Source organism: Sorex fumeus, unplaced genomic scaffold (genome assembly GCF_029834395.1).
Source record: "Sorex fumeus unplaced genomic scaffold, SorFum_2.1 ptg000045l, whole genome shotgun sequence".
Classification (NCBI taxonomy): Eukaryota; Metazoa; Chordata; class Mammalia; order Eulipotyphla; family Soricidae; genus Sorex; species Sorex fumeus.
The window spans coordinates 10,469,720-10,497,093 of record NW_026606102.1 but is presented as its reverse complement, the minus strand read 5'-3'; the positions used below and the strand labels follow the sequence as shown (position 1 = coordinate 10,497,093).

The 27,374-nt window shown below is 44.3% G+C and overlaps 1 protein-coding gene across 4 annotated transcripts in view; it reads right to left on the bottom strand.

Moving 5' to 3' along the window:
- DAB1 (DAB adaptor protein 1) overlaps nt 1-27,374 on the bottom strand; it is a 413,306-nt gene that overhangs the window by 246,585 nt on the left and 139,347 nt on the right. For all 4 annotated transcript variants that reach the window (XM_056122171.1, XM_056122170.1, XM_056122173.1 and 1 more), the window contains exon 2: nt 26,203-26,405. In XM_056122171.1, the coding sequence (XP_055978146.1) occupies nt 26,203-26,269 (67 nt within the window). In that variant the 5' untranslated portion in view covers nt 26,270-26,405. The remainder of the gene's footprint in view (nt 1-26,202; nt 26,406-27,374) is intronic.

The following is a 27,374-nucleotide window of genomic DNA, read 5'->3' as shown; positions in this document are numbered from 1 at the left end:
AGCCCCAGGCACAGTGGATTTGCTCTGGAGACCTCAATCAGTCCCTCCCCACCCTGCTCCTTTTCTGTGAGTCAGCGGCTGCCATCCCCACGCCTCATCGTTATGCGGCAGGATGTGCGTTCTTGTGTGGAAGCCTGTAGAATCTATTTATGGACCTAATTGTCAGTTTCCATGAGTGACAGACATACAGTGCTTTGACTACCCAGCCTAATGCGTCTGTATCTGACATTTTAAATAGAACTCATTCTCCCCCCCCCCTTCCCTGTTCTTTTAGGAAGTAATTTGAGATAGCAGGTATTTTTACATTCATATATCTTTAATTATATCTACACAACTGTCAGAGATTAATGATTTCCTCAATCTGGCTCTTCTTAAAGGCGAATTCGGAACTTGGGCAACACAGCAAAGAAGCTCCAGCCGACATGCTGTCAGGAACAAAGACATTTGCAGGCAAGAGCCTGGGCTATAGTCAAGTTCGAGTTCTCGTGGTAGATTAATTTTGTGTGACGTTTCCATGAATTATTGAAAAAGCAGCGCTTGTGTGGACGGCAAACATAAATAGATCTATACATGTAAACCAATAATAAAAAAAAGACCTGTGACAGATGGAGAGCAGACCAGGGAGGAAACTCTCCCAAGATAAGTAACAATAGATCCCAGGTGGGAATTATGTGTTTCGAAGCCCTGAGAAAATCTCACCCTGCCATGTAAGCAAACTCAATCTAGAAGCTGGAGGTTGGAGAGAACTTCAGAAAGATGCATGAAGCCCTCCTGCCTGATTCCAATATTTCTGCCACCATGAAATTCATTTAGTAAAGATTTGTACAGTGCCTGGCATGTGCCAAGCACAAAGAAGGGCAGGGGCACACACTTGGCAAAAGGCAAGGTTGTTATCTTCAACTATGTCTCTGACACATGGGAGGGTGAAAAGCAAGCAGAGAATCTTACCTAGACAATGAAAGAGGTCAGAAAGGGATTCTTATCTCCTTCCATCATCAAGAGTAGGGGGAAGAAAACTGGTTGCAATTCTCCCCATACATCAGGTGTGTGATGCTTGACCAATTAGGTTCACTTTTGACCCTTGTAAACTGAGATCGATCTTATCTTCAGCAATACTTCCCCTCTGTGAACACCCAATGCACTTTGACTTAATTTTCTGCTAGCTCTCATGTTTCCCCTTCCCCCCCTTACAAATCTGACTTCCATCCCAGCATCCAAGCCTGTATCCCAACACCATGCCTCCTTATGCCTCAGGACTTGGGGCATCTCTCAGGAGGTTTGGGGATATCTTTCTTCAGTTTAATCAATTCCTAATCTGCTTTGCAATCTAGCTTGAATGCCACCTCTTCTGTGAAGCCTTTTGAAATCTCCTGGGTATAATTATCGCTCCTCTCATTCCTGGAAAGTGCTATCATTACAGTGGTTATTAGATTGGGCTATCATCATTTAATTGTCTGTCCTCAAAATCAACCTGTGTCTCAAGAAAGAGTGCTTAATCCCCCCCCCCCCCCCCGCTCAGTTTTTGGACTACACCCAGTGGTGCTCAGGGATTCAAGCTTTGTGCTCAGGGATGACTACTAGGCGTTCAAGGGATGGAAATGGGACCATGTACAAAGGAAGAACCTTTCTGCTGTACTATTTCTCCCACACAAATTCATCAGCCCTGGCTGGTGACTAGCACAGAAATGGCAGGTGGGCTCCATAAGCTTCTATTTAAAATACTAATAAATTAATAAACAACTTATAAAATAAACAAGTAATATGAAAAGAAGTTGCTGTAAAAACCCAGTTATATAAGTACATGCATTTTAATAATTCCAATCACCCACAACTACTCCACAAAAGCAAATTTACATTGCTGGCATGGGTACCAACCAATCAAAACTTGTCATGATAATATTAGTCCTGTGGCTTTCTCTGTAATGGGTTACAGGGCATTCTACCACTAAAGACACTATTTTTTTCCTAACCTAAGGAGCCTGTTAATGTGACCATATTTAAGGGGGAAAGGTGTTTACAGATGTCATTAATATGCCATAAAATCCAGAATTGGGGGATTGAGATATCTGCAAAAAAAAGTTCATGTGAAATAAAAAGATAAAAGAGATGTGGCCACAAGCCAAAGAGTGTCAGCAGCCACCTGCACCCAGAAGAGTCGAGAAATAAATTTCTCTCTAGAGTTCTACAAGGAGCAGCTGATGCCTTTAGACTTCTGGCATCCAGAACTGCAAAAGTCCATTTCAGTAGTTTGCATAAGCCACCTGTTTGTGATGTTCTTTTTAGCATAGGCTCAAGAAATTCATACAAAGGCCTGGAGAGAGAGAGTACAGTGAATGAACAATACCTGCCTTGCACAAAACTGATCTGGGTTCAGTCCCAGGCATCCCCGAGTACAGAGCCAGGATTAGGTGTGGCCCACTCCAAGGTGTGGCCCAAAAACAAAAGAAAAAAGAAAACAGAAACTCATAGGAGACTTACTTTGAGTCCCACAAAGACAAGGAAATTGAACTGGAGATAGGAAGTATTTCATTATCAGCAGTGATGAGATTTGCACCAGCACTCATATTGAGTCCCTATGCTGTCTGTGGGGTCTAAATCCTCCCTGGAAGCCCTTTGCAGTTATTTCCTGTGGCTTTCCCACCAAGCCACATGCCCAGGCTTCATCTGGGGAGATGCCCACTTACTGGATCTGGGGATGGATCACGGAACAGGGAAAACATTCCAGTGGGCTGTCAGACAAAATATCTTAAAGATTAAAAAGCCAAAGGATGTGGTTTTGAAGCTTAAGGTTCTGTTTGAATAGAGACTCCATAAATTGTATCATATGGAAGAGAAAATCAGACAAATGAACTAAACTCCAACTTATAAAGCTGAGCTCCCCACATCTTCCTCTTGTCCTACCCCTACACCCTGCCCACCATGGGCATCAAACCAAGGAAGATGTGGGTTGTATAATTAATGAACATCAGAGTTGAGTCTAAACAAAAGAAATCCCAGGTCCTTATAGGGTTTACTAAATCATCTATAATTCCCAGGTACGTACTTAATATATGATTCCTATTCCATAAATATCAGCACAGAGATGGTATCCCCAACCATTCCAGGGACCAACCAGAGGTTCTATAAATCATCTATAATTCCCAGGTACGTACTTAATATAATAAATGATTCCTATTGCATAAATATCAGCACAGAGATGGTATCCCCAACCATTCCAGGGACCAACCAAAGGTTCTGCAATTGTAGTCAATGCAACTCAGAAAACTTTACAGTACTTCCCCCTACAGGGGTTCTGGCTGTTCCCACAAATGCTCTGAGTCAAGCAGCACTGGGCATGAGGCAGAGGATCCAGGGTCACTGGAAGGACTCGGCTTTGAACACCTAGTATGAAAGAGAAGCAGCAGTGAACCAACTGAGAGAGAGAAAACTGACTCCTCAGCTGTATCAAATACCTTCCATAGCTCGCTCCACGGTTAGCTGGATGGAGAACAGCATTCAAAATGGGCCTCCAGTGTGAAAATATTGAGATCATCCCCCTACTAAACCCAGGAAACCCTTTGAATCCAGCTTTCAAAATCCCAGAATGCTTCACCCTTTCCAGAGTTGAGAGAAACAATTACATAACTCTAGCTTCATAGCTTTCTTTCCATAGATCTCCTTTCTTTTCTAAACATATCACATCCTGTGAAAAGAAGAGAACTAGAAAGACCAGGTTCCTTCCTTGAAAGGTCCTTAATCTCTTCCTAAACAACTTACCATGAGTCATAAATAAGATACAGATAATCTTTATATAATTAACTGTAATAAAATAATAAGAGTTGCCATTAAAATAGACATGCCCTGTGCCAAACTCTCAGTGAGGGTCCCTTCCTCTACCATCAGCAATTCACAGATGCCCATTTCATGGGTGAATAAAGGTTACACAGCGGACCCAAGCATCTCAATTCTCTTGTGGCACACACAAAGGATTAGTCCTGGGCCAGTCAGACAAGCTGAACCCTTGCCAGCTATTCAAAGAAGAAATCTGATGTGGGGGACCTTACTATGGTGTGGGAAATGCTGAAAAGCTGGGGGTGGGGGAAGGAAGTGATCCAGGGATTAGCAGAGACAGGAAACAGCTACCAGTCTGGGACGAAACCCATAAGAGGAGGAGATGCCTTGACCAGATCCAAGAGACTGTGAGTGGCAGCCAGGACTGTGCTGAGGTGCCCTGGCGGTCTGAGGCCTGGAGACAGGAGAAGGAATGTGGCAGGAGGGGGGAAAGGGGAGGAATTCACTGAGAGGCCATCCACAGAAGAGGAGGGAGGGGTGGAGGAACGCCCTCTTATTTCCTGCCAGCAGCCACCCACTTCCCAGCCTGGTGCCTGATAGACTCAGAGCTCGGGGAAGTGGAAATGGCAGGGATCAGCTCCTGCGATTCCCAGATCCCCTCCAGAGCCAGGCAGGGAATACATCTGAGACTAGAGGCAAGTGAGTATGTCCCAGTAGCCTGCTTCTCAGCCCTTGAATCTTGCTGGTAGACTCTACTCTGTGGACTGAAGCTGGCATCCAGCCATAAGGATGGCATGACTCACCATGTGGGTGCACTTAAGCCATGTCACATCCCTCCTTCCCTGGAGCTGCTCTGTCTGTTCTTGTTCCCTCTGAGTGCTATCTCAGCTCTAAAGTCCGTCAGGAAGTAATGCACAGGAGTGCTTTATAGGCTACAAGCTCAGGCACTTTATAGGCGGGGGGGTTGGGAGAGAGTACAGCCATTGGAGTACATGTTAAATTTGTTTCCATCCAAGTTTGATTCTCAGAATCACATGACCCCACAAGCACTGTCAAGAGGAGCCCTGGAGTAATCCCTGGCACTGCAGGGTTCCCAAAGCACTGCATCATTAAGCTCTTGCATTGTCCTGCAAGCTTGGTTTGATAAGCATCACTGGTGGGGTCTCTGTACCACTTGAGAACAACTTGGGGGTATCCCCCCACAAAAATAATAAAACAAAATCACAGGCACAGGTTTCCTTTCACTTAACAGTAGCCTGCCTATTTGGATGCTTCTCTTTCCTCTTGTCAATCCTCTTTAGCCATGAGGTGTCCCAGCCTCTGTTCCAGGAACTAGATCACTGCTTTGCTTTGTGGAAGTGTTTTCCTGAGACCAGAAAGCCAGAAGTGGTTTACGGCAGGAAGTGACTGGTTGATGGAAATAAGAAATGTTTGAGATGGACCAAAGTGGTTGATTGTTCATCCTCTCCAACTTATGCCTGGCAGAGGTGGGGGGACATTGTCAAATCTTGCAATGGGGACACAATCAAAGGATTAAGGACTGGCACATGGTCATGGCATTATTCAAGTCACTCTGCTAGCAACACTCTGCTTGCAAGGGAAAGTCCCATACAAAGCCTGACTCCCTTTGTCAAGCTCTCAGGATCAAAATAAAGCGTAGAGCACTCACAATGCCCACAAAAATCTATGTCCCATCCCGTAGCCAGACCCTTCCAAAGAATCCTCTCCTTCTGGACACTGCATTAAGAGATGGGTGCTCATATACCAAACCTGCAAGTGTATCAAACCACTAATGGTAATGGCAGCCTGTGAAGTTTACTGTGCCCTGAGCCCAAGCCAAGCCCAGGGCTCTTCTGCCTCCCAGGAACCTTGCCCAGTGGACAGGAGCACCTTACTGTAGAAACAAAGAGACAGGGCACCAGGCAACTGTTCCAATGTTAAAGTACTAGGAGCAACTACTTTGCTGCATACTCATGAAGTTCTTATGTAGAGAGAAGGGAAACAATCACCATGATAAGATGCTCTCATGAGAGGCAGAGACAAGGTTCAAATTCCAGTGTCTTCCCTGCAGAAGCACTCAATTACTGTTCACCATGTCTGCATTTATTATTCATTCATTCAACAAACACACACTGGATTCCTGCTATACGAAATCATGGATGGAGATGCAGTGTGACCCAGTGGATACACCACTCTTGCCTATAACACTGGGATATGCTGGCTGATGGAGTCTTCCTCAATATTCATAGGGCACTCGGTGACCAAGAGCTCCACAAGCAAGGCCCAGGCATGCAGGTTCCAGGACTGAAACTCCAGGCCACATGGCAGCAGAAGACCTGGGATGTTCCTCCGCGGGTCCCTACCCACCCTGCAGACTGGCTGTCATACCCACAATTTGCCTCCAGGTGCCATCTTAGCACAGCAACAACCCTGGCCCAGAGTCACAGAAGCAAGTACCAGAAGACACCACAGTGCTGGAGACCTCTCTGGGCTCCATACCAGGCTAGTTTCACAGGGGCACCCAGATGGAGCAGTTTTAGTCTCCCTACCTACTCCAGATGAAATTACAGCGACCAAGAGCTTCTACAAGGAAGCTTCCCCCCCACCCCCACCCCCAGTATGTGGGTTCCAGGACTGTATCTCCAGGCCGCATGGCAGCAGAGAAAGCTGGCTGCCCCTTCCCGGGTTCCTACCCACCCAGTATACTGGTTGTCATGCCCACAATTTGCCTTCAGGTACCATCTTAGCGCACCAACAGCCCTGGCCCAGAGATTTCCAACTGAATCCCAAAATGGGTTAGTGACATACAGAGATGTCTCTGGAACCCAACCATTTACAACCTAGACATTTACATTTGCAATCGTGGCTGCACAAGCTCTCGTGATATTTAAAATGAGCAAAGAAAAATAAATTATCTAGCATTTTCCCCTGGCAGGTAGGCTTGAATGGTGGTGGGAAATTTTGAGGGGTCAGACTTCACACTTGGACAGAGCACTGAAGAGACATGGTGGTCCTGTTTTTTGGCCCCTGCCCCCACACCCCCTGCCCCACAGGCATTCATCCCTCCTTTGTCTCCTACCACAGCTGCTAAGGGCAGGATCTGGAGTTGGGGAGCCCTTATGCTGGGAGTTGGGGGAACTTCATATCTTTAAGCCAGTCACCCATAATAAACTGAGTGTTGGGTAAAGCTAAAACAAAAAGGCCTTGAGAAGTCATTTCCCAGAAAGGTCAAACCTGGCACTATCCAGTTGGCTTTAGCAACTCCAGAGAGCTGGGCTGAAATGCTGAGTGAACAGGCGCCAACTCAGCTCATTACGTGCCCCAAGTTTTCATCTTTCCTGGGCTAATTAGCACCAATGCACAGGATGCCGGATGGCTATTAAAGGGGTAGCTGTGGCAGGCTTTTAAAGCTTCAAAGCATCAAGGAGCTTGGGATCTAAGTCCCAGAACTTGAATATCCAAGAAAAGTGATTCCTGGGGCCATGTTGTATCTCCACTGTGTTCACTGCACTTTGGGGTGGGGGTGGGTAGCTTCTGAGATTTACAGAAGAACGACTGCTTCTGGCCAGCACTGGAAGTATTTTCTACCCCTACCAGCATGCCCTGAACTGTGTTCGCTCCAGGCTTCTCAATTCTGTACACATTTACCATGTGATGACACAGGGTGCTACTGGCATCAGCTACAGGCAGGGCCTACACAGATGAAGTGGACTGTCCCTGCTTCGACATTAGAAAACACCATCTGGAAGAAATACAGAGGTGGACAGAAAAAAGTACAGCATGTAGTAAGGGTTCCTATCATAGAGGTCTAGTAATAATTCTAAGTTGTCAGGGAAGAGCAGAGTTAGCTGCATTCGGTTGGATCCAGGAAGGCTTCCTGGACAAGGCAGCATTGAAGATGTATCTTTGGGGGAGTATGTTTATTCAGTTCAGATTTGTTACTTTGCTTATTGATCCCACCTCCATTACCCATGGGATGGGCTGTGACATCTACTATCATATGATGTGTCCCTAACTCTTGAACGGCCCAGAGTGGCCACTGTCAGAGCTAGGTTTTAATATAGATTTTTTTAAAAAAGGAAATCTGGAGTTGGGGCTCCATGACTCAGTCTGAGGTGGAGCTTGGAAGGGAAAAGCCAATTGAACTGACCCTGGGCACAGTGACCCAGGCCATCCTGACAGCAGACAAGGATCTACAGAAGCAAAGGAAAAGAGCAGCAGAGAGAATAAGGGTTCAGGAGTCCTGGATGGGCTGTCAGGATGCCCAGATTGCACTTACTCTAGGTGGGTTCTTTCTTAAGCAACAAACGATCTGGACAAAGGGCAATGTGAAGGCTGAGGCAGGAATGCCACATTAGCTTGTCTTTCAGGACCAAGAAAGAGCACTGGTGTGTTTAGCCTTATCCTTCCAGAAGGCAGAAAAGGTTCAGCTTCCCCCACCCCCCACCACCACTGCCTGCAGCACAGATCTAGGCAGTGGCAAGCACATCTGCAAGAACATGCAGATCCTACCTCTCATGAAACTTAGGGCTGCCTCACACACTGCTGGTGGAGCTGCCATCTGGCTCAGCCTCGATGATAAACAGCACAGACACTTCTAAAGAAATAAACAATAGAACTACCATTGATTCCATGATTCTTCTGGGCACTTACCCCCCAAACACACACACACACACACACACACACACACACACAATCATCTTAAAAATATATGTGGCTATCTATCTATATGCACTGCAGGACCACTTAAAATAGGCATGATCTGGAAACAATCCAACCCAAACAATCCACTACAGATGAGTGGATAAAGAAGTGGTGGCTTATAGGCTCAGCGGAATATTACCCAGCTATGAGAAAATATGAGATGCCACAAATGGGGTGGAACTAGAGGGGGTCATGGTAAGTAAAATAAAACAGATGGAGAAGGACAAATGCCAGATGATCTCATTCATATGGGATGTAACAGAGAAGTCAGGAAAGGGAATGAACATCTCATCACAACTGAGCATATTTAGGTATCCTGAGGGGAAGTTGGGGACATAGGAGACTACAAGGACACATCTGGCAGATCTGCAGCTGCCGGAAAAGAAGCTGCTCCCGTGCCTGACTCCAGCACCCACAATACTCGGTACCTAGACCACACTTGCTTGGGGCTGCTCCCCACTGTCCAGGCAGAGGCAGGGAGAGCTTGGCAGGCCCATCCTAGGAGACAGAATTTTTCTGAAATGTGCCAACCTTCTCCACGGGCTGCAGGAGGATTTTAAAGATGATTTCACCCATTGGGATAGATAATCCTTCAGTTTTGAAATGAAAGATCATAATGCTTTGCCAATCTACTCTGATCCCAGAGAAAATGGACTGCTACGAGAAGGCGATTTCGGGGTTTAAAGCCACCCCTGCTAGCCCAATCTGCTAAAAATTAAAACTCAGCAAGGCATAGTGAGATGACTTTTCAACCTGTCATTCTCACGAAAGAGAGCTACTAAGGAGACTCCGGGTTTTCTTACTGAGCATAAAAAGAGAAGATAATGGTGGCAGGCAGAGCTCTAAGAAAGAGGCTAGTGCTAAGTCCCTCATTCTTTGTTGAGCCCTGAGTAAGTTGCCTCCCCTGAATTTCAGTTTCCTCTTTTAGAAATCAACATGTTATTATTATCTCAAATGAGCCATCACTGCTAAAGAACATGGAACAGTGCCCGGTTCATAGCTAAGTAGTCAGTAGATTGTAGCCACAATATTTCAATATTACCAACTATGTGTTCTTATCATTGGTATCTGATGTAGATTAACTGAAAACTTAGTATCTGGGAGCTGGAGCAATAGTACAGCAGGTAGGGTTTTTGCCTTCCACACAGCTCACCCAGGTTCAAAAGACAGCACCTCAGATGACCCCCGAGCCTTCCAGAATGAACCTTGAGCACAGAGAGACAGATGTATACCCTACATATTGCTGGCTATGGCCTAAAAAAGAGTATTTGTCATATTTAAAATCCTTGGTGAAATATTTTGTTGTTAATCTGAATCTAGGCCACTGTACTTCAAGACAATTTGCTTCTCAGGTCACTCTCAGTGGTGCTCAAGGGTCACTTCTGGAGGTGCCGGGGAGGCCATGAAGTTCTAAGGCTTGACCCTGGGTCTTCTTCATGCAGAACAAGTGCTCAGCCTGTTGATTTATCTCTGGCCTCACTAAATATTTTTTTCAAGTTGAATAATTCATGCTTCCCTTTTAAGAGGCAGGGGTGGAGAAAGAGAACTAACATTTAAGTAAGATAGGGGATAGGGTGTTTGTCTTCTTTTAAGATTTTTTTTTGCAGTTTTTCCCTGTTTGATTGCAAGCAGTTCTGATCCTTCTGATAGATATGTGTGCTGTGCTCTCAAGAAGATAAAAAGAGAAAGAGAGAGAGCATCAAACCATATACACAAGAGCAATGATGGATGCCAGGACAGAAAATTTCCAGTAGACCTGGTCTATAAATTGTCATTTAAATTTGCAATTTAAAAACACTGCCTGACTTTTTGATTTAGCTGACTGTATATGAGAGACAAATAATGGAATCCTAATAAGCAATGTTTAAATGACATCTCCAGTCTCCCAGACAGGGAGGGCGGTAGTAGAATTCTAAGAAGAGAAAATAAATCTACCAAGAATAGGAAAGACAGCCAGAACTAAATAGTTGCACTAATCACTTGATGACAGATACCAGAAAAATGTATTTGGGGGCTGTTTAAAATTCGAATCCTTAACAGACAAAGGATAGGTTATCAGCCAAAAACCCCTAAGTCATTGTGAGGAGACAAACGGAGCTCGATTTTCACATTTCATCACATTAAAACAGATGAACCACAAAATCAAGGCGCTAGGACAAAGTATTAAAGTTGATAAGCTGAGGTTAAAAGGCTTGAACTGCATAAAGGACAAGGACTCAGAAGCAGCCATTGGTAAATCTTCATTCCCACGGATTACAGGGTGGGATCCCCATGGGTGACACACCCATGAAGGACAGCACCCCCAAATCTCAGCTTCTTCATGTAACAAGAAACAAATTAGCATCTTCCCCTGGGCCTCTCCCTAGAAAACACCAAAAATAAACATTTCACCTGTTCAAGAATGCAAAGAGATCAGAACCACGAGCTTCTGAAATTTGTCTTCTGTACTCCAGCTTAAGCAAGATTTGGGAAATTTGGGAATGGACCGTTGAAGATTTGCTAACAATGACAGAAAGGCTGAGAAAGAGGTTTTGATGAATACAAGCTCAAGAAAATGAAATCACTGACATCTTTTAAATGATGATTGCAAGCCGTTTATAATGATGGGGTAGAGTTTAAATTGTAAGGTTTCATGAAAAGGTAGTGCAGAATATACTGTTGGCTCAGACCAGGATTCATGTTGTTTGCGTGCTTGCATTCAAATACTTGTGTGCAAGGGAAAGAAAAAATAGCTGAGTGTTAACTGCTCTCACTCAAGACCAGAATATAACTTAGGATCCTCTATATGGTACTCAGAGCACCATTAAAATCGACCAACATTGGCAAATTACACAAAATCTATTTGCAATCTATAACTCTGAGAGCAGGGGGAGAAGCCACAGTAATCATTATTTTAAAACATCAAAGAACAACTAATGGAATATAAATTACTGATTCTAGGAAAATGTAGGCCAAGGGCCAAAGAATTACCTATCCAATATAGGCTATTCTATTGTCCAACAAAAGCTTAATGAGCATATACTATATGCCTGGCCTTATGCATCACACAGAATGAATAAAATATGTGTTGAATTGAAACGAGTTTTATTCTGGAAGAGGTAGGAGCAAGTTGCTGCCCAGCAAGATTGGGGATCATCTTTTCAGAAGAGGACAGAGTAGGATTTATTTTTCACACTGAGGGATTTAAATCTAATAGGCAGACTATGTCTATAATAATAGGAGCCATTTCACAAAACACCCATTGAACTTGAAAAAAAAAAAGTCTGAACTCTGAGAATCTTTATTTATGTCTTGCAGTCTCGAGGAAGTCCTTGGACACTCTGCCCTTGCTGCTTTGGGATTTCAACTTAACTGCAATGAATAAGAACTGCTTCTTATTGTCAGTCTTTCATATTAGATCTTAAATTCCCTTTGCCTGGAACTTGTTCACATTCCTTCTGTGTCCGGCCTGCTGCAAGGTTTTAGTAAGTGCTCAAAAAAGGAATGAAGAGGAAGAAAGGGAATATGGGGGTGGGGGGAGGGGGAAGAAAAGGAACTTGGATCATCAGTACCTGACAAAATCCCATTTCAGTTGCCAGTTGTTTATTTGCTAGCATTTCTTGAGCATCTACTACATAGCAGAGGCTTCAGTCTAAGCCATTTCTCATATGCATTCAGTGGCTTCTATTTAGACTATTTTGAACACCATCCAGCAGGTTACTGAGTCAAAGTTACTATGGTCTACAAAGCACATAGACTTTGAAATCAGACTGTTAGAGTTCAAATCCTCATGGTGCAGGTTTCTTGCCTTGGGCAGGCTACTGAATCCCTGTGTCTTTAGGTTTCCACATATGCATGTGAAATGTGAAAATCAAATGAGATGAAATATTTAAAATTCCTGGCGCGCTGTTCTTCTCTCTATGGAAACGGTTTCATTTCCTACAAACTTATATCCCAAACCTTCTGCTAGGAAATCCAGGCCTCCACCCGCCACCCCACAGTCACTGGGTACTAGATGAAAGAGCAGGGACAGCCCTTGTTGAGGCTCTTGGAACACAGAGCAAAAAGGGACGGAAAGAAGTCGCACATTTCCCAACCTGTTATCATGCATCAAGCTACCTTTCCTGGGTACGACCCAATTCAGGCTCTTGTGGCCATCCATCATGGCTTCAAGGCGATGGCCAACGTCTTTAGTACTAGCTTCCACATGGCTGTTAATAAGGGATACGGGGATGATCATTTTCCCAATGATAGGGGTCCTGCTCCTTTTTAGGATCACATAATAAGAACATTTTTCATTGTGGGAGATAATTCCCCTTCCCGTGCACATTTGTCAAAGGCAGTTTTCAATAGTCCCGTACATCATCCTGAAATACATGATAAGATTCAGGTCCGCTATTCATCATCAGCAGTGCGTCTTCTATGGCCAACTCCTGCGTGGCTTTCTTGCTTTCAGTTTAACAGCTGAACACAAGTTCTGCTCAGAGCAGTATTGCCAGTCAGGGGCAGGGTGAACAACGCAAGGGACAGCCGGCAGTCCCCCACTGTGTGTGGAGTGAAGCTCTGATAACAATGACCTATAATTCTTTATAAAAGTAAATGACATCTGCTTCTCCCTTGTTACAATGGGATTCAGACTCCAGGGAAAGGGGGCTTCGCTGACGTTTTATTCAGTGCCTGCGTTGGAAATCAGCCTGGCATAAGCGAAAGATTGCGCGCGTTGAATTATTTGGACTTGAGTTTGAAATACCTGTTTCCATCTACACCAGCACTTCTTAAAGTTTGTGATACTGTGCCCCAGCGGGGTTCTGGAAAGAAGGGCAGTAAAAGCAGCCTTGGGTAGAAAAGTGAGGAGACTCTATTTGCTGACAGAAGGGAGATGTACAAGGGGAACAGTAACTGATTTCTGTTTGAGGGCCACACCGAGTGGTGCTTGGAATCTAGTCCTGAATCTAGTCCTGCTTGCTAGAGGGGTGAGGAAGTGGGGGTGGGGTAGGGAGTCTTTCCTAGTATTATAGAGGAATGGCACCTGAATCTCCCACTTGCAAAGCCTAGATTAAGCCTGCTGAGCTTTCTCTGGTCTGGGAATTTTTTCTTTTCCTGAAATGGAGTGGTAGGCCAAACAGGTTTGGGACCATCTTGATTTACAGGATACATGACCCATATTTTAACCTTATGTCAGGACATTTCACCATCTGCAAAATGGGGGGGGGGGGGAAGAGGTTAGTGCCTACCTAATAAATAATAATACCTATCTAATAAACTTCTTGTGAGAATTTTAGGTCACTGCAAAGACATTTAGTAGTTGTGAAATTAATGCTGTTACCCATTTTCCTAGAGAAGAAATAGTCTTTTTTTCATCAAGTCATTCTGTAAGACGCAATTTAGCAGGGAACAGAAATAGACAGGGGTGACCCTGAATGATGACTGAAAGAAGTATCTGGGTTTCTAAACAAAGGCATACTGGCCATCCTGGAGTCGGGTGATGTGAGTGCATAGGACGAGGGCAGTGCTGAGGATGGACTCCATGGTACTGAGCTGGGCTCTGAAGCCCTGGCAGACCTGACAGGTAGGGAACAGGAAGCTCCTGGTGGTGGGAAGGGCTGCAGCACACCCAGGCATGCTAGGTGAGACCCAGCAGATGGTCCTGCTCAGAAGGAGACAGGCCCACCGACATCAGCACTTGCAGCTCCATCACAGATATGGATCTGCATTCAGGCTCTCCATCCTCCATATCCATGGCCTCCTGTTCACCTGCCACTGTCAACAAAAAGAAGCTCCAGCAAAGGGTTGGCCAGAGTGAGAAAATACAGGGAAGGCTGTAGGGTTCCTGCTATGGTGCAACTGCCAACTGTGGGGGCTCCCTTCACCACCAGCATCCTTCTGATTTTATGTTTCTGTTTGGGGAGCAACCACCTGAAAGGGAAACTGGAATGCTGAGAATATTCATCGATCTTGGCGGGAGAGGGGGCTTACAAGAAACTGGAGTCCTTGTCCACAGTTAAGATCCAGAAACATATTTTAATTGATGTCATTCAAAACGCTGCTCATCTGCCTGCTCTTCACCTTTTCGGACCAGGAAACCGTAGAACTGCAGTCCTCCATTTGATGTAGGCAGGTAGATAGGGAAAGGCCCTTTGCAATGAAACAAAGTTTTATGGAAGAAGAATTCTAGGAATGACCCACCTTGTGGATACAGAAAACAAAGGCCTGATAAGACCATCTGCAGACCCTGAGGATATAGGCCTCCCCATGAAATTCCTCTTTTTGGACCTCCCTGGTCACCTCCTTAGCAACGGACTTTTACCTGGGAAGAAGCTTCACGTGGGGGCAGGCTGGAGAAACCCTATAAAGGCCACCTGGAAGAAAGGAAGGGTGCGCACATGCTGCCTGAGCCCATGTGTGCTTACGTCCACGTGGCTGAGCACATGTGGTGCCCGAGCACATGTGTCGCCCGTATCTCCCCTCTTGAGATGTGTACTTTCATGCTTTCATGTCTAATGCTAGGATGTGTGGAGGGGCTCTCTCCACCCTCGGAGAAGCCCGCGTTCTCTCTGGACGCGTTACTCTCTCTCTTACTCTCCATTCCCCCGCTTATCTGCTTATCCCTTTCTCTCCCTCTCCAAAAATCCTCCAAATAAAATCTATTTGTTTCACTGCTTGTCTACTCCTGAAATTCCTTTCTGCGAGGCGAGACAAGAACCCAGTAACCCTGGGTCCCGGGTGGCAGAGGCGGGTGGGGAGAAAGTGACCGTCTTTCTCCTCCCCGCTTCACATAAGTCACCCGTGGGGCCCACCGACATCACTTAGAGAACTGCCTCCTCAGTCATGAAAAGTTTGTCGTCCTACACAGCAAAATCAAGGGAGATGAAAAGCATGGATTTCTTCTGCCCTTCTAACTTCCTTCCTATGCCTTTCTAATCCCCTCCCCCAGACCCCCACTCCCCCATCCCCCCTCTACCCACTCTCTGCCATCATGCTTTTCCAGAGGCCCCTCTCCATCCCACAGTATGACTCTAATCTGTAAGGAAATGTCTCACAGGGTAAGCAGACTTGGATTTCCATCTTCTGAAGGAAGCTCCATTCAGAAGATGCAGATTAGTCCAGTGTTCTGCATGACAACAGGCTCTCAGGTCAGAGGGCAGCAAATACTAATGGGTCTATTCACTGACAAGCTGTGGGGCCCCTGAGCAAGCTGTTTTCTTCTCTGCACCACAGTTTGTTTCCCATGTAAAATGTGGGTGCAAAGGTCATTTTCAGACTTGGATGAGACAGACACAGAGAGCTGGCAGTATTAATTTTGTCTTCCCATTCATCACACCGCCTCCTCTGTCTTTACAATCTAAGGGAACTCCCTCCATGGACTTTGCCTGCACACCGAGTTCAGCAACATGTGCGTGTGTGCTCACCGTCCAGCAAGCTGTACTGCAATAGCTGGGAGCTGCTACAATCTGACCTCACCTGGGAACACTGTCTGCTCAGCAAACCCAAAGGGATAATAAAGCCCCACGCTCCGGGTCATTTACTGATTAACTGCAGAGATGATGACGTTCCAACTCCAGGAGAGAAGGCCCCCTTACCTGTCTCATCGAACTCTGCGAGCTAATGGGAAGGGCTTTGTTCTTCCAAACATCAAAATTCAGGCCCAGCCACTGCCAGAGGCAGCACACTGAGCTTAATGAAGCAATGGGATGAACTAATATGGCAAATCTTATAGCTTCACTTCCAATATGGCCCACATCACGCTAAATTACGGCGCCAGACGTGATTGGACACACATCACGGAAGGAGCAGAGGTTCGCTGAATGGTCGGAATTCTCAATGCCACATAATAAGAATCTCAGGAGCCAGCTCTTTGGAGGCGATGCTGCGTTTGTGCATTTTCTTTCTCCCATGTGCAAATCATTCTTCCCTACACTTTATGATCTCTAATCCAATAAACATTTATTGAGTGTCTACCATGTTCCAAATGCTCTGCTAGAAACTTAGAGCTAATGATAGACAGGGGAATATGCAAAACGAAGAGGGGAATGTGGCCAGAGTAATGATTTGAATAAGTATATTGGATTGTGGAACCCTTCAGGGGTCCAGTCTAGGAGGGGCGCTGTCATTAGTTCAGCCATTATATATTCACTCATTTAACCTACATGGCTGCCTACAGCAGTTTTCAGCACTTGGTCAGTGTTATAGGGCGTTGGCCATTTGAGAGGCCTAGTTCCAGCCCTCATTGGACTCCCAGCCTATTGCTCAGTAAATGAGAACAGAGAGATCATTAAAGCTTTGTATTATGATAAAGAGAATGAAGTGCTTTGAGGTTGCACAGAATAGTCTTTTGGGAGGTGGAAAGCACATATCCCATCGTGTCCAGGGCTTTTGCCCCCAATTCTATTCTCAGGCATCACTCTTAGTGGCGCTCAGGGGATCATATTTGGAGCTGGGGTGGGGAAGGTTCAAATCCAGGTTGGCTACATGCAAGGAAATTGCCTGACCCACCATACTGCAGAGCCAGCCCATACACACATTTTTGACCCATCACGATCACTGATCACTGATCACTATCACGACCATCCTGTTATTCGTCGATTGCCTCGAGCAGGCCCCAGTAACGTCTCCTTCATACTAGCCCTGAGATTTTTAAAAAAGTGCCATATTCAAGGCTCTTTTAGGAGAATGAGACCCATCATTGTTACTGGTATTTGGCACATTGGGCACACCACGGCGAGTTTGCCAGACTCTGCCATGTGGGCAGGTTACATTCGGTAGCCTGCCAGTTATTTTGACCCATATCTGGCGACTAAGTGGGTGGGCTGTAATGGGTCACCCAGACTTTTCAGGAGAAAGAAAGCTCCCACTTGAGGCTACAGGGGTGGAGATAGCATTAAAAAGAACAAAAAGCAGAATGTCCTGACCCTGCACCAAGCAGTCTTCATCCGGGCACTTCGGAGGGGGGTGGGATGAGTTTCCCTCCCTGCTCCAAGCAGAACCCTGGCAGCTGAAAACCTCCAGAACACAACCACTCTCCACATGCTTGGGCAAGCCTCACCCAAGAGGGATCAGGCAGGAAAACCCAGGTATGCAGGAACCCATGACTAAGATCTCCAAGCCCACTCAGATTGAGACTGGGCCTCCTCCCCCAGCCTCCGGTTTTCCAGTAGCTTGGCAGTCACACCCACAAACTGCCCCCTTGTGCAAACTGGCCATGCAATCTCTTATACTCTAACCCACTTATGTACCAAAAGTAGCACACATTTGTTTGCTTTTAATATACTTGCTTGTATCCTCTTATATTCAGGCTTCAATGGCTCCAGAATGAAATACAACAACCTTCCCACATTTCTCTCTCATTATGATGGGAAGGTGCTCTGTGGTGGGATTGGTGTTTGAATATTATCTGCAATGAACTACTTTTATGAAAATAAAATATATAAAGATTGGGAAAAAAGTACAAAAACATATACCTGGGGGAAGACAAACTATTGCAAAACACTAGGTATAAGAAACAACAAGGGCCGGGGAGTTGAGGTTCAGTTGAGACGTGGCACAGAGGGGCATCATGGACAATCATGGAGAGATGTGCCTGGAGAGAGAAGCTGTCAGTGCAAAGGGGTCTCTTGGAAGACACAGCAGCAGAGTGGACTGATCCAGGGGGCATGGGAGCTGCCACCTGGAGGGTATGAAGCCAAAGTGAAGCCTAACAGCTTCTTCTCATGGGTGAAGCAGTGCCAAGAATGGCTTGGATATGGACCATTCTGTTTATAAAAGCTACAGAACATTTAGGAGGGTGATAGAATGATCCAGAGACCAAATGAATACAACTTGAAGTTCTGCTGGAGAGAAGTTGTGGGAAAAGAGTGTGTCTTTAGGAGGCTGATCACCAGTGATGAATGAATGGAGGGCATCCAAGAAGCTCAAATTGTCCAGGTTGCTAGCCCGAACGAATGAGTGACCAAGAGTCCACCCAGTGGGAGAGAGTGAAGAAAAAGACCCAGGTAAGGAGTGCTAATATGCAGAGAAGCACAGGTGTGTCCTGGGAGCTCAGTGTGGCCGGGAAATATGAGGAGGCAAAGGTATGGAAAAGGGGTCAAGGAGCAGAGCTCAGAAGTCTTGTTTGATCTGTGTCCACTGAAATAGCTGTTGGAATACAGCACAAATTCAAGAAATAAGGAGGTGTGATGAAGGACTGGAAGAGACCCTGACCTCCTGGTGAAACCCGATTACATGAGGCCTGGAACTAAGTCACCAGGAACTCAGGCACTGACTCATTGAGAGAGGTGTCCTGAATATATTCATGCTACAAGCCCAGAGAGAAGACAGAAAGGTCCCCTACCTCCACCAGATGATCATATAGTCTCACTACAAATAACTGGCCTTCCTGGCCCAGAATGCTATTTCACCTCCCCAACCCTTCATCCCAGATGCTTTGCAGAGCAAGCTCCCAGAAATTTATGTCCTCCTGTAATTAAATCCTTGACTTTGAATTTCTACTGCCCACAAATCATAGTCAGGAGAAAACGAATAGCTCCTGAAGATCCCAAACTGAACTGAGACATAGAAGGGGGGGTATACATTTGCATCACATGGCTAATCTGTCTCCATGCTCACCCCCACTCCACCCCTCCAAACAAGACTGCTTTTGCTTAGTCCTAAGGAAAGTCCATACTGTTCAGTCCAAGATGAAGGCACAGGCTCTCTTGTGGTGAGACCCACATTTTCTAGTACTGCAGACAGGCCACATGATGAGGCCACATCTCATTATCTATCTACACAGCACTTCCTTGAGTGTTCAGTGGGTTGTGAGATTTAGACTCATAAGGACAGCGGACCTGCAGTGGTTAGCACACACGAAGCAAGAAGTAAGTCATGACAATACATATGTGTGGCTGGACAACATGGCTTATTTTCTACTGAACTTCCTTTTTGAGTTTACTTTTCCAGTTATTTTTGAAACCGGTGTTTATTTCAACACAGGAAGAGTAAAGAACTAGCCCAAGAGATGCCAGTGGGAAATGTCTGAATCATGGGCTCCCTCTAGGATCGCAAGTGTAAAGAATAGCAGCAAATACACCAAGAGGTAGATCCTAAGAAATTTAAGTTGTTTGTAATCTGCTGAAATAAAGCCACAGAAGCCAGGGCCTCCCCCTCGGGTTCTAGTCCAAGCCTTGTCACTGACCAACTGAGTGACTGGGGGCAAGTCATTCTCACTGAAATATTCATCAGGGAGAAAGAGGCTTGAACCTAGAAACTAATTCCACCAAATTCCCCTGATTCCATCACAGCCTCAATCTTTGGGGCCAAATTTCACTGGGAGGAAAAACTGAGGTAGGGTTCCTTGTCGTAACTAATGATACTTGGGGTATAGACCTAAAAGAAATACACGCAGAGCAACTACCTTTATTTCTAAGTATTTATAGAAACTTGGGAGATAAGTCGACCTGTGATCTCAGAAGGAAAAGGACAGAAGAGCTAATTAGGGCCTAGCAGCAGCCATGTTACAAATCCCAAGATCATACTGTAACTCCTTTGTTCTTCTAATGATAAGGGTAAGTATTAGACTCTCTCTCTGTTTCTGTCTTTATCTCTCTCTTTCTCTCTTTCTCCCCCCACAACTCCCTCTCTTAAACATAAAGGCTCAAAGACTTAATAGCTTCTCCCTGGATCCATAGCAAGGAAGAGGAAAAGTAAGATGAAGATTTCCCATGGCACTAAGATAGCAGGCACTAGCCCGGAATGACTGAGTCTGCTCTCCTAGGGTCCCTTTCTTCTCCTACGACCTTTACACTGTGTCCTAACACAGAGAAGACCTGACGCAAGAATCATACTGACTCCCTTTTTCCTTTGAAGGCAAGTAACAATGCTGAAAAATATACATTCGCTTCCTCCAGTCTTCCATCAAATTCCACTCCTGAAACAGGTACTGTTTGACAAGCTGTATGTGTAGAGCAATGCAATTCAATGAAAATGAAATGAAGAAAACAAGTATATTTCTCACGACTTTCATCCCTTATTTGAATTGTGAATACTCTCGTTACGTCTCATGCATGGCCTGTCTAGAAACTCATTCGCTGATGAAATATGCCCTGTGTGACTGGTATTTGAAGCCATCTGACTTGTAATGAGATATCGCCTCACACCTGTAAGAATGGTCTATATCAAAAAAGCCAGAAACTACAAGTGCTGGGGGTAGGGGCGGGGTGTGAAGAAAAATGAAGCCTCATTGACTGCTGGTGGGAATTCAAACTGGGCCCAGCCTCTATGAAAAACAGTATGCAAATTTCTCCAAATACTCAGAATAGATCTTCCATATGACCCAGGATTTCCATTTTCAGGTATATAGTTGAACAACCACAATATCAACAGCAATGATGGTTCTAAAAGATATATACCCCCTATTCCCTGCAGTTTTATTTACAAAGCCAAGATAAACAACCCAAGTGTCCAAATACACTTTACTAGATAAAGAAAATACGGCATATGTACATAATGGAAAACCACTCAGTCATAAGAGAAAATAAAATCTGGGGGTGGGGAGTGAGCTCAAAGGGCTAGAGCCCATGCCTGGCATACATGTGGCCCCAGGCTCTGTCCCTAGCACCCAATGGCCTCACTAGCACTGTCACATACAACCCTGGTTCCTCCCAGCACAGATGGAGAGACTTCCCTCTCAAACATCAAACATTTTTGCTTAAAACATAGATAGGGTCATGGTAAACAAAATAAACTAGGAGCAGCAAGATGACTATGGGTTAATCCCACTAATAAGTGAGACAGAGAGAAGCAAAACAAGGAAACAGAAAAATCCACATCAGGGAAAAACCCTTAGACTCAGAGGAAAACTGAGATTACCAGGTGGGTAGTAAGGTCAGAGGACTTAAAGGTGATGGAGAGATATTGATACTGTAGCAGTGGGTGTACAATGGTAATATGTTTTAGAGGAGGTGTAAAATTACAGACCTAAAACATACAATGTTTTATACTAGCATTACTCCATTAAAGTTTATTATTTTCAGAAAGAAAATGAAACTGATCTGCTTTCAACAGACTGGTTTAAAGAACTGGAGAAATTCTAAAAAAGCCTCCTAATTTTATGCATAGCACTCTAGGTATCCATTTTTAGGAAATTAAGTGTCTGCCCTGGGAGCCAGCTAAATCTTGCCAAAAGGGGAAAAAGCTCTTTCAGTGTGCACTATCATTAATAAGAAATGTAGTTATAATATAATAGCAAATAACAAAGCAGGTATGAAATTATATGAATGGTATGATCTTAAGCACATATTGTCTTAGAAAGTCAGACCAGAAGAAAGTGACTTAAAATGTTTAATAGCAGTTATTTTGGATTTGGGGGATTACGTGTGGTGACTTTGTTTCTTCTTATTTTCAGTAATAAGCAGATAGACTTTAAGAAAATCAAATAAAGGTTGGAAATATAGGACAGCTGGTTGAGCATTTGCCTTGAACACTGCTGACATAGGTTCAATTTCTGGCACCCTATACAGTCCTCCTGGGGCTGGAGCGATAGCACAGCGGTAAGGCATTTGCCTTACAAGTAGCCAACATGACCGACCCGAGTTCGATTCCTCCGCCCCTCTCGGAGAGCCGGGCAAGCGACTGAGAGTATCTCGCCCACATGGCAGAGCCTGGCAAGCTCCCCGTGATGTATTCAATATGCCAAACACAGTAACAACAAGTCTCATGATGCAGACGTTACTGGGCCTGCTCGAACAAATCGATGAACAATGGGAGGACCGTGATGTCCTCTGAATCCTGTTCAGGAGTGATCCCTACGAGCAGAGCTAGAAATAAGACCTGAGCACCACTAGGCATGACCCAAACACACATACACACAAATCAGATAAAATTATAGATGCTTTTCAAAATATAGAGACGTAAGTATCATCCCTTACTACCAAGATCATTATGCAAAGTGAATAACTTTGCTAAGTATCATCTACAAAACTTATTTAAAGAAAAAATTTAAATTAATCTTGTTGATGAATATAGAATCAGAGCACTAAGTAAAATATCAAGAAATAAAATTCACTGGTTACAGGAAACACCATGTCTCATGTAAAAGCAGGATGTCAATCTCTAAAATAATGGTTAGCACTACAGCACTATCCTCCCGTTGTTCATTGATTTGCTCAAGCGGGCATTAGTAACGTCTCCACTGGGAGACTTGCTGTTACATCACTGTTTTTGGCATATTGAATACATCATGGTTAGCTTGCCATGCTTTGCCGTGTGGGAGGAATACTCTCAGTAGTTTGCCAGGCTCTCCGAGAGGGGCGGAGGAATTGAACCCAGATTGGCCGCATGCAAGGCAAATGCCCTACCCGCTATGCTATTGCTCCAGCAATAATGGTTAGAAATAATGGTTAGAAAACAAATATAGCAGAAAATAAAGAGAAAAGTACCAGATTATTTAAATAAAAAGAAAAATCATGTGATAAGTTGGCATGTATATTTATGATTAAAAAGAACTTCTTCCAGAAAATGATAAATGAAAGGAAATTAAGATATATTCTTTATACCATATTTTCAGTTTATCAGTATTTTCATTTATTTAAGAACATGTTAAGAGATACAGACAAAAAAAGAAAAGAAATAACTACTTCGGGACTGAAAACAAAGACACGAACTTGCCTAAGAGGTTATATGTCCATCCCGTAGAAATCAAGGAAGAGTTGGAGAAAGAGATAACACTTTGGTTTAATAATACACACAGTTCAAGATCAATATGTAACTATTTCCTTTTAAATATATACCCATTTGAGTCAGCTAGCAACACCTGTTCAGTGGACTATGTATCATTTCATAATTAAAACAAGAAATAAATGAATCTTGTTACAAGGAATTTCTTTTTCATTTTAGATGCATTTATGTGCCTTCATGGTACCTTAGTTCAAACAAGCATCTAAACAACGACTGTTTATCTCTGTGGCATCACTATTGACCACTTTGAAATACATATTCTGCTATAAATCAGCTATATACTTCCCCCATGGCTCTAAAGTAGAATAAGGCAAAACCATGCCATGATGATGGGAAAGAGAAAGACAAGTAGGAGGGGCTGGAAATAGGAGAACAACAAAAGCAAAGTAGAGGGAAATAAAGCAAGATGAAAGAGAAGAAAGGGAATGATCATAGATAAAGATAAAAAGAGGAAGAGAGAGGAAGAAAAGCAGAAGCTTAGCTGAGCATCAGTAAAATCTAAATATATTAATTTTTACAATTGGCCTTAAAGGCTGGAATATTATATTACTTGACAGAAGAGGAAACTGAGGCTCAAAGAGGTCAGGAACACTTTAAAGGTCAACAGATATAGAAAGAGTACTTTTGAGGGGCTGGAGCAATAGCACAGCAGGTACGGCATTTGCCTTGGATGCAGCCAACCCAGGATCGATTCCCAGCATCCCATATGGTCCCCTGAGCCCCGCCAGGGCTAATTCCTGAGTAAAGAGCCAGGAGTAACCTCTGTGCATCACTGGGTATGACCCAAAAAGCAAAAAAAGAAAGTGTACTTTTGAAATTTTAACCCAATCCTATCTGCTCAGATACTACAGTACTTGCCACTTACTAGCAGGCATTCTTTGCCTGTGCACTGTGATGATTTTAGAACTGAATAGGACACGAAGATGAGGGAGCTCTTAAAAGGTGACCTTCATGCTCTTATTCCAAATACTTAACTAAGCAGTGTTCAGAAATCCTGAATCCTCTCTTTAGTATGCTTATGGTTTTACATGTTAAAATTAAGAATGAAAAGATATTCACTAAGATACAATTTTTAATGCATTAAGCATTCAACAGCACCAGTTTGGTGGAAAGGTTAAATCTGAAGCAAAAATATAACTTGTCAGTTTCCACTGAAAGAGCATTTTCATTCTAGCACATTCCAGACTCAGAATCACTCCTCCCCCCATGTGGCAGATCTCCCAAGACTCATTCTCACACTCACTTTTCCCCTTCATTCTCAGACCGCATGCATAAAACAAGGTCAATATTATGTTTTCAGCACTAAAATAGGCTGCTTCAAAAATATTTGTGTTTCAAATGAACCTTAAGAAAATGTACAGAGCTTCTTCGTGAGGTTGGGGCTGTCCCAGAGTTTTCTGTGCATCATGTGTGTGTCCCTTGCTTACTATATTAGCCAAGGAATGAATGTGATAGGAAAGACAACAGGAAGCCTGAAAAAAATCACTACGTATATGCACATGTGCATGGACACACACACACACACACACACACACACACACACACACACACACACCCTTCTGTACACATGTACTCCCTTGTTCACACAAGACACACACACACTCACTTACATGCACACATCCTCTTTCACTCATGACATACACAGAGTAGGAAGTGGCTTACTTCTAATTACAACGGTCACAGTTCTCCTGTTGTTCATCGATTTGCTCGAGCGGGCCCAGTAACGTCTCCATCATGAGACTTGTTGTTACTGTGTTTGGCATATCGAGTATGTCACGGGGAGCTTGCCAGGCTCTGCCGTGTGGGCGAAATACTCTCAGTAGTTTGCTGGGCTCTCTGAGAGGGGCGGAGGAATCGAACTCGGGTCGGCCATGTTGGCCGCTTGTAAGGCAAACGCCCTACCGCTGTGAGAGAATATATTTATTGAAAGGGATGATCATAAAAGCCATAGGACCAAATTTCCCAGAAAGCATGAAAAGTGAGAGACTTGCTGTACTATCATACTAAGCATGTCAGTCTTCTGCTTCCTTCTTTGTCAAGAGCTTTCTAATTCAGGGCAATTAGGAGGTAAACAGGCGGTTAAATTCTGAGGAATGTATGAGATAATTAAGCAAAAGAAAATCATAGGACAGATATTTTTAATAAATTGAGTTTCTAGCAGAATGCTATGAAACCAAAGTAATCAAAACCCAACTGGGGAAGTGAAAAAAGACTGCTCCAGGAAGATCCACAATACACTCAACTCTGAAGGATAAAGTAGTCAGAGAAGAAAATATGGGAGAGTAACAAAAGAATTTTAGTGCATTCATCACAGTCCAGTGGTCCTCTGATTCTGTTCTCTAAACTAACTTCATCAGCATCTCTGAGGAATGGATTTATGTTCAAAGTCTTGGAAGAACCAAGAACTCTGGGAAAGAGATTGAGCAATCCGTGATTTCACAATCCTTCCTGTGCTGAGTTGGATTTGTAGGTGTGATGACCACTCAAAGGTGAATAACAAGGGACAGAATGATAAGAAGGTAACAGAGTTGCATGGTGGTGTGTGTGTAGGGGGGCGGGGAGAGAGGCAGAGATTGATAGGAGGTATATCAGGAAGGATTTTGTGTATTATCACTTAAAACCCTTCACCTGGAGATTAACGGGTGGGCTGGAGCAATAGCATAGCAGGTAGGGCATTTGCCTTGAATGCAGCCGACCTGGGCTTGATTCCTCCACCCCTCTTGGAGAGCCCTGCAAGCTACCAAGAGTTTATCACCCGCACGGCAAAGCCTGACAAGCTACCTGTAACATATTTAATATGCCAAAAACAGTAACAAGTCTCACAATGGAGATGTTACTGGTGCCCACTCAAGAAAATCAATGAACAACAGGAGGACAGTGCTACAGTGCTACAATAATATTACGCCATAATATAAATACACTGAACTAAAGATGGTGACTATTAAAATACATATGCAATCATAAAGAGATCTCTCTTCATTATTGAGAGAGTGGCTGCACATGGAACTTCTGTACACAGGAAGAAGCCGTCAATCCTACCTTTCTTTTTGGAGTCTTTCTTGGTGCTGGTTTTCACAGCTACTTGAAGTTCTGTCTCAGTTGACATCCTACTAAATCCTTAGTCCACTTCACACAGATCCCGGGCCTTGGCCAGGTTCATGGAGGACTCCTCTCCACGAGAACGGCACCTCCCTTCAGAAACGACACCCCGAGCTGCACATTTCAATCACTCCTTCTGAGCACTGAAAATGGAGAGAAGAAAACATTCAGAACAATCCGCTTTTGAACTTAAATAGGAAAAACAAAGACAATCCACTGGTCAATGTTGCAAAGGAAAAAAATCCTGGTCTCCACCTCTAAATTACCACTATAATCTAATCCAGCATTTCTCAACCTTTTTTCCCCCCATGTGTGGCCTCCTTTAGAACTTGCTTCCTTCCTATGACTTTCTGTCCTACCAGCTGCACCCCCTAGACTTGTCAGTCTTGTGCTGTGACACCATCCTCCTGTTACACAACATGATTTTCATCTAGGACCCCCTTGGACTTTCCCAAGTATCTTTTAAGGCCCACATGAGTTCTGATTGAGAAATGCTGATCCAATCAATTCATTGATGGGCTCCTGAAGGAAGGAGAGGCTTGGTCACTTAATGACTTGGTCTCACACCAGATAACTCAAAAGAGAGTTTTAGAACTTTAGGGTTCGAAGAAAGGCAAAAACCAACACACTGTTGTCCTTGCTTCTTCCTTTCGGGCAGCAGAAGCTGAGGCACCCAAAGAACACAGCTACGGCCTCTTTCCTGATCAGCCCCTGGAGAATTTCACAGCACCAGGGCAGTCATCCATCAACCATGCAGGATGAGAGCTTGGCAGCTACAGCAAATCCCAGGAAAGTTAACTGTGCTCTGTCCCTTCACTGGCGGGCACTGGGGAGGACATGGAGTCAACGCACAATTGGGCTCTAAGGGCAAGGTGACAAATGGGGCTGAGAAACTTCCCAGCCAGCCAATTTTTATGTCTGCTTTCCTCCCAGCTATAAGAGCAGACAAGCATTTAACGCAGGGAGGAAAAGAAAAGAAAACGAGCAGGCTGGCACAAGCTGATTCGTTCTTTCTTGACTAAATATGCATTGCACACTATGAGGTACTATTAAGCTCAGACACAGTGCTGGGAAGAGATAATAATGATAATAATGATAATACAACCATTTCA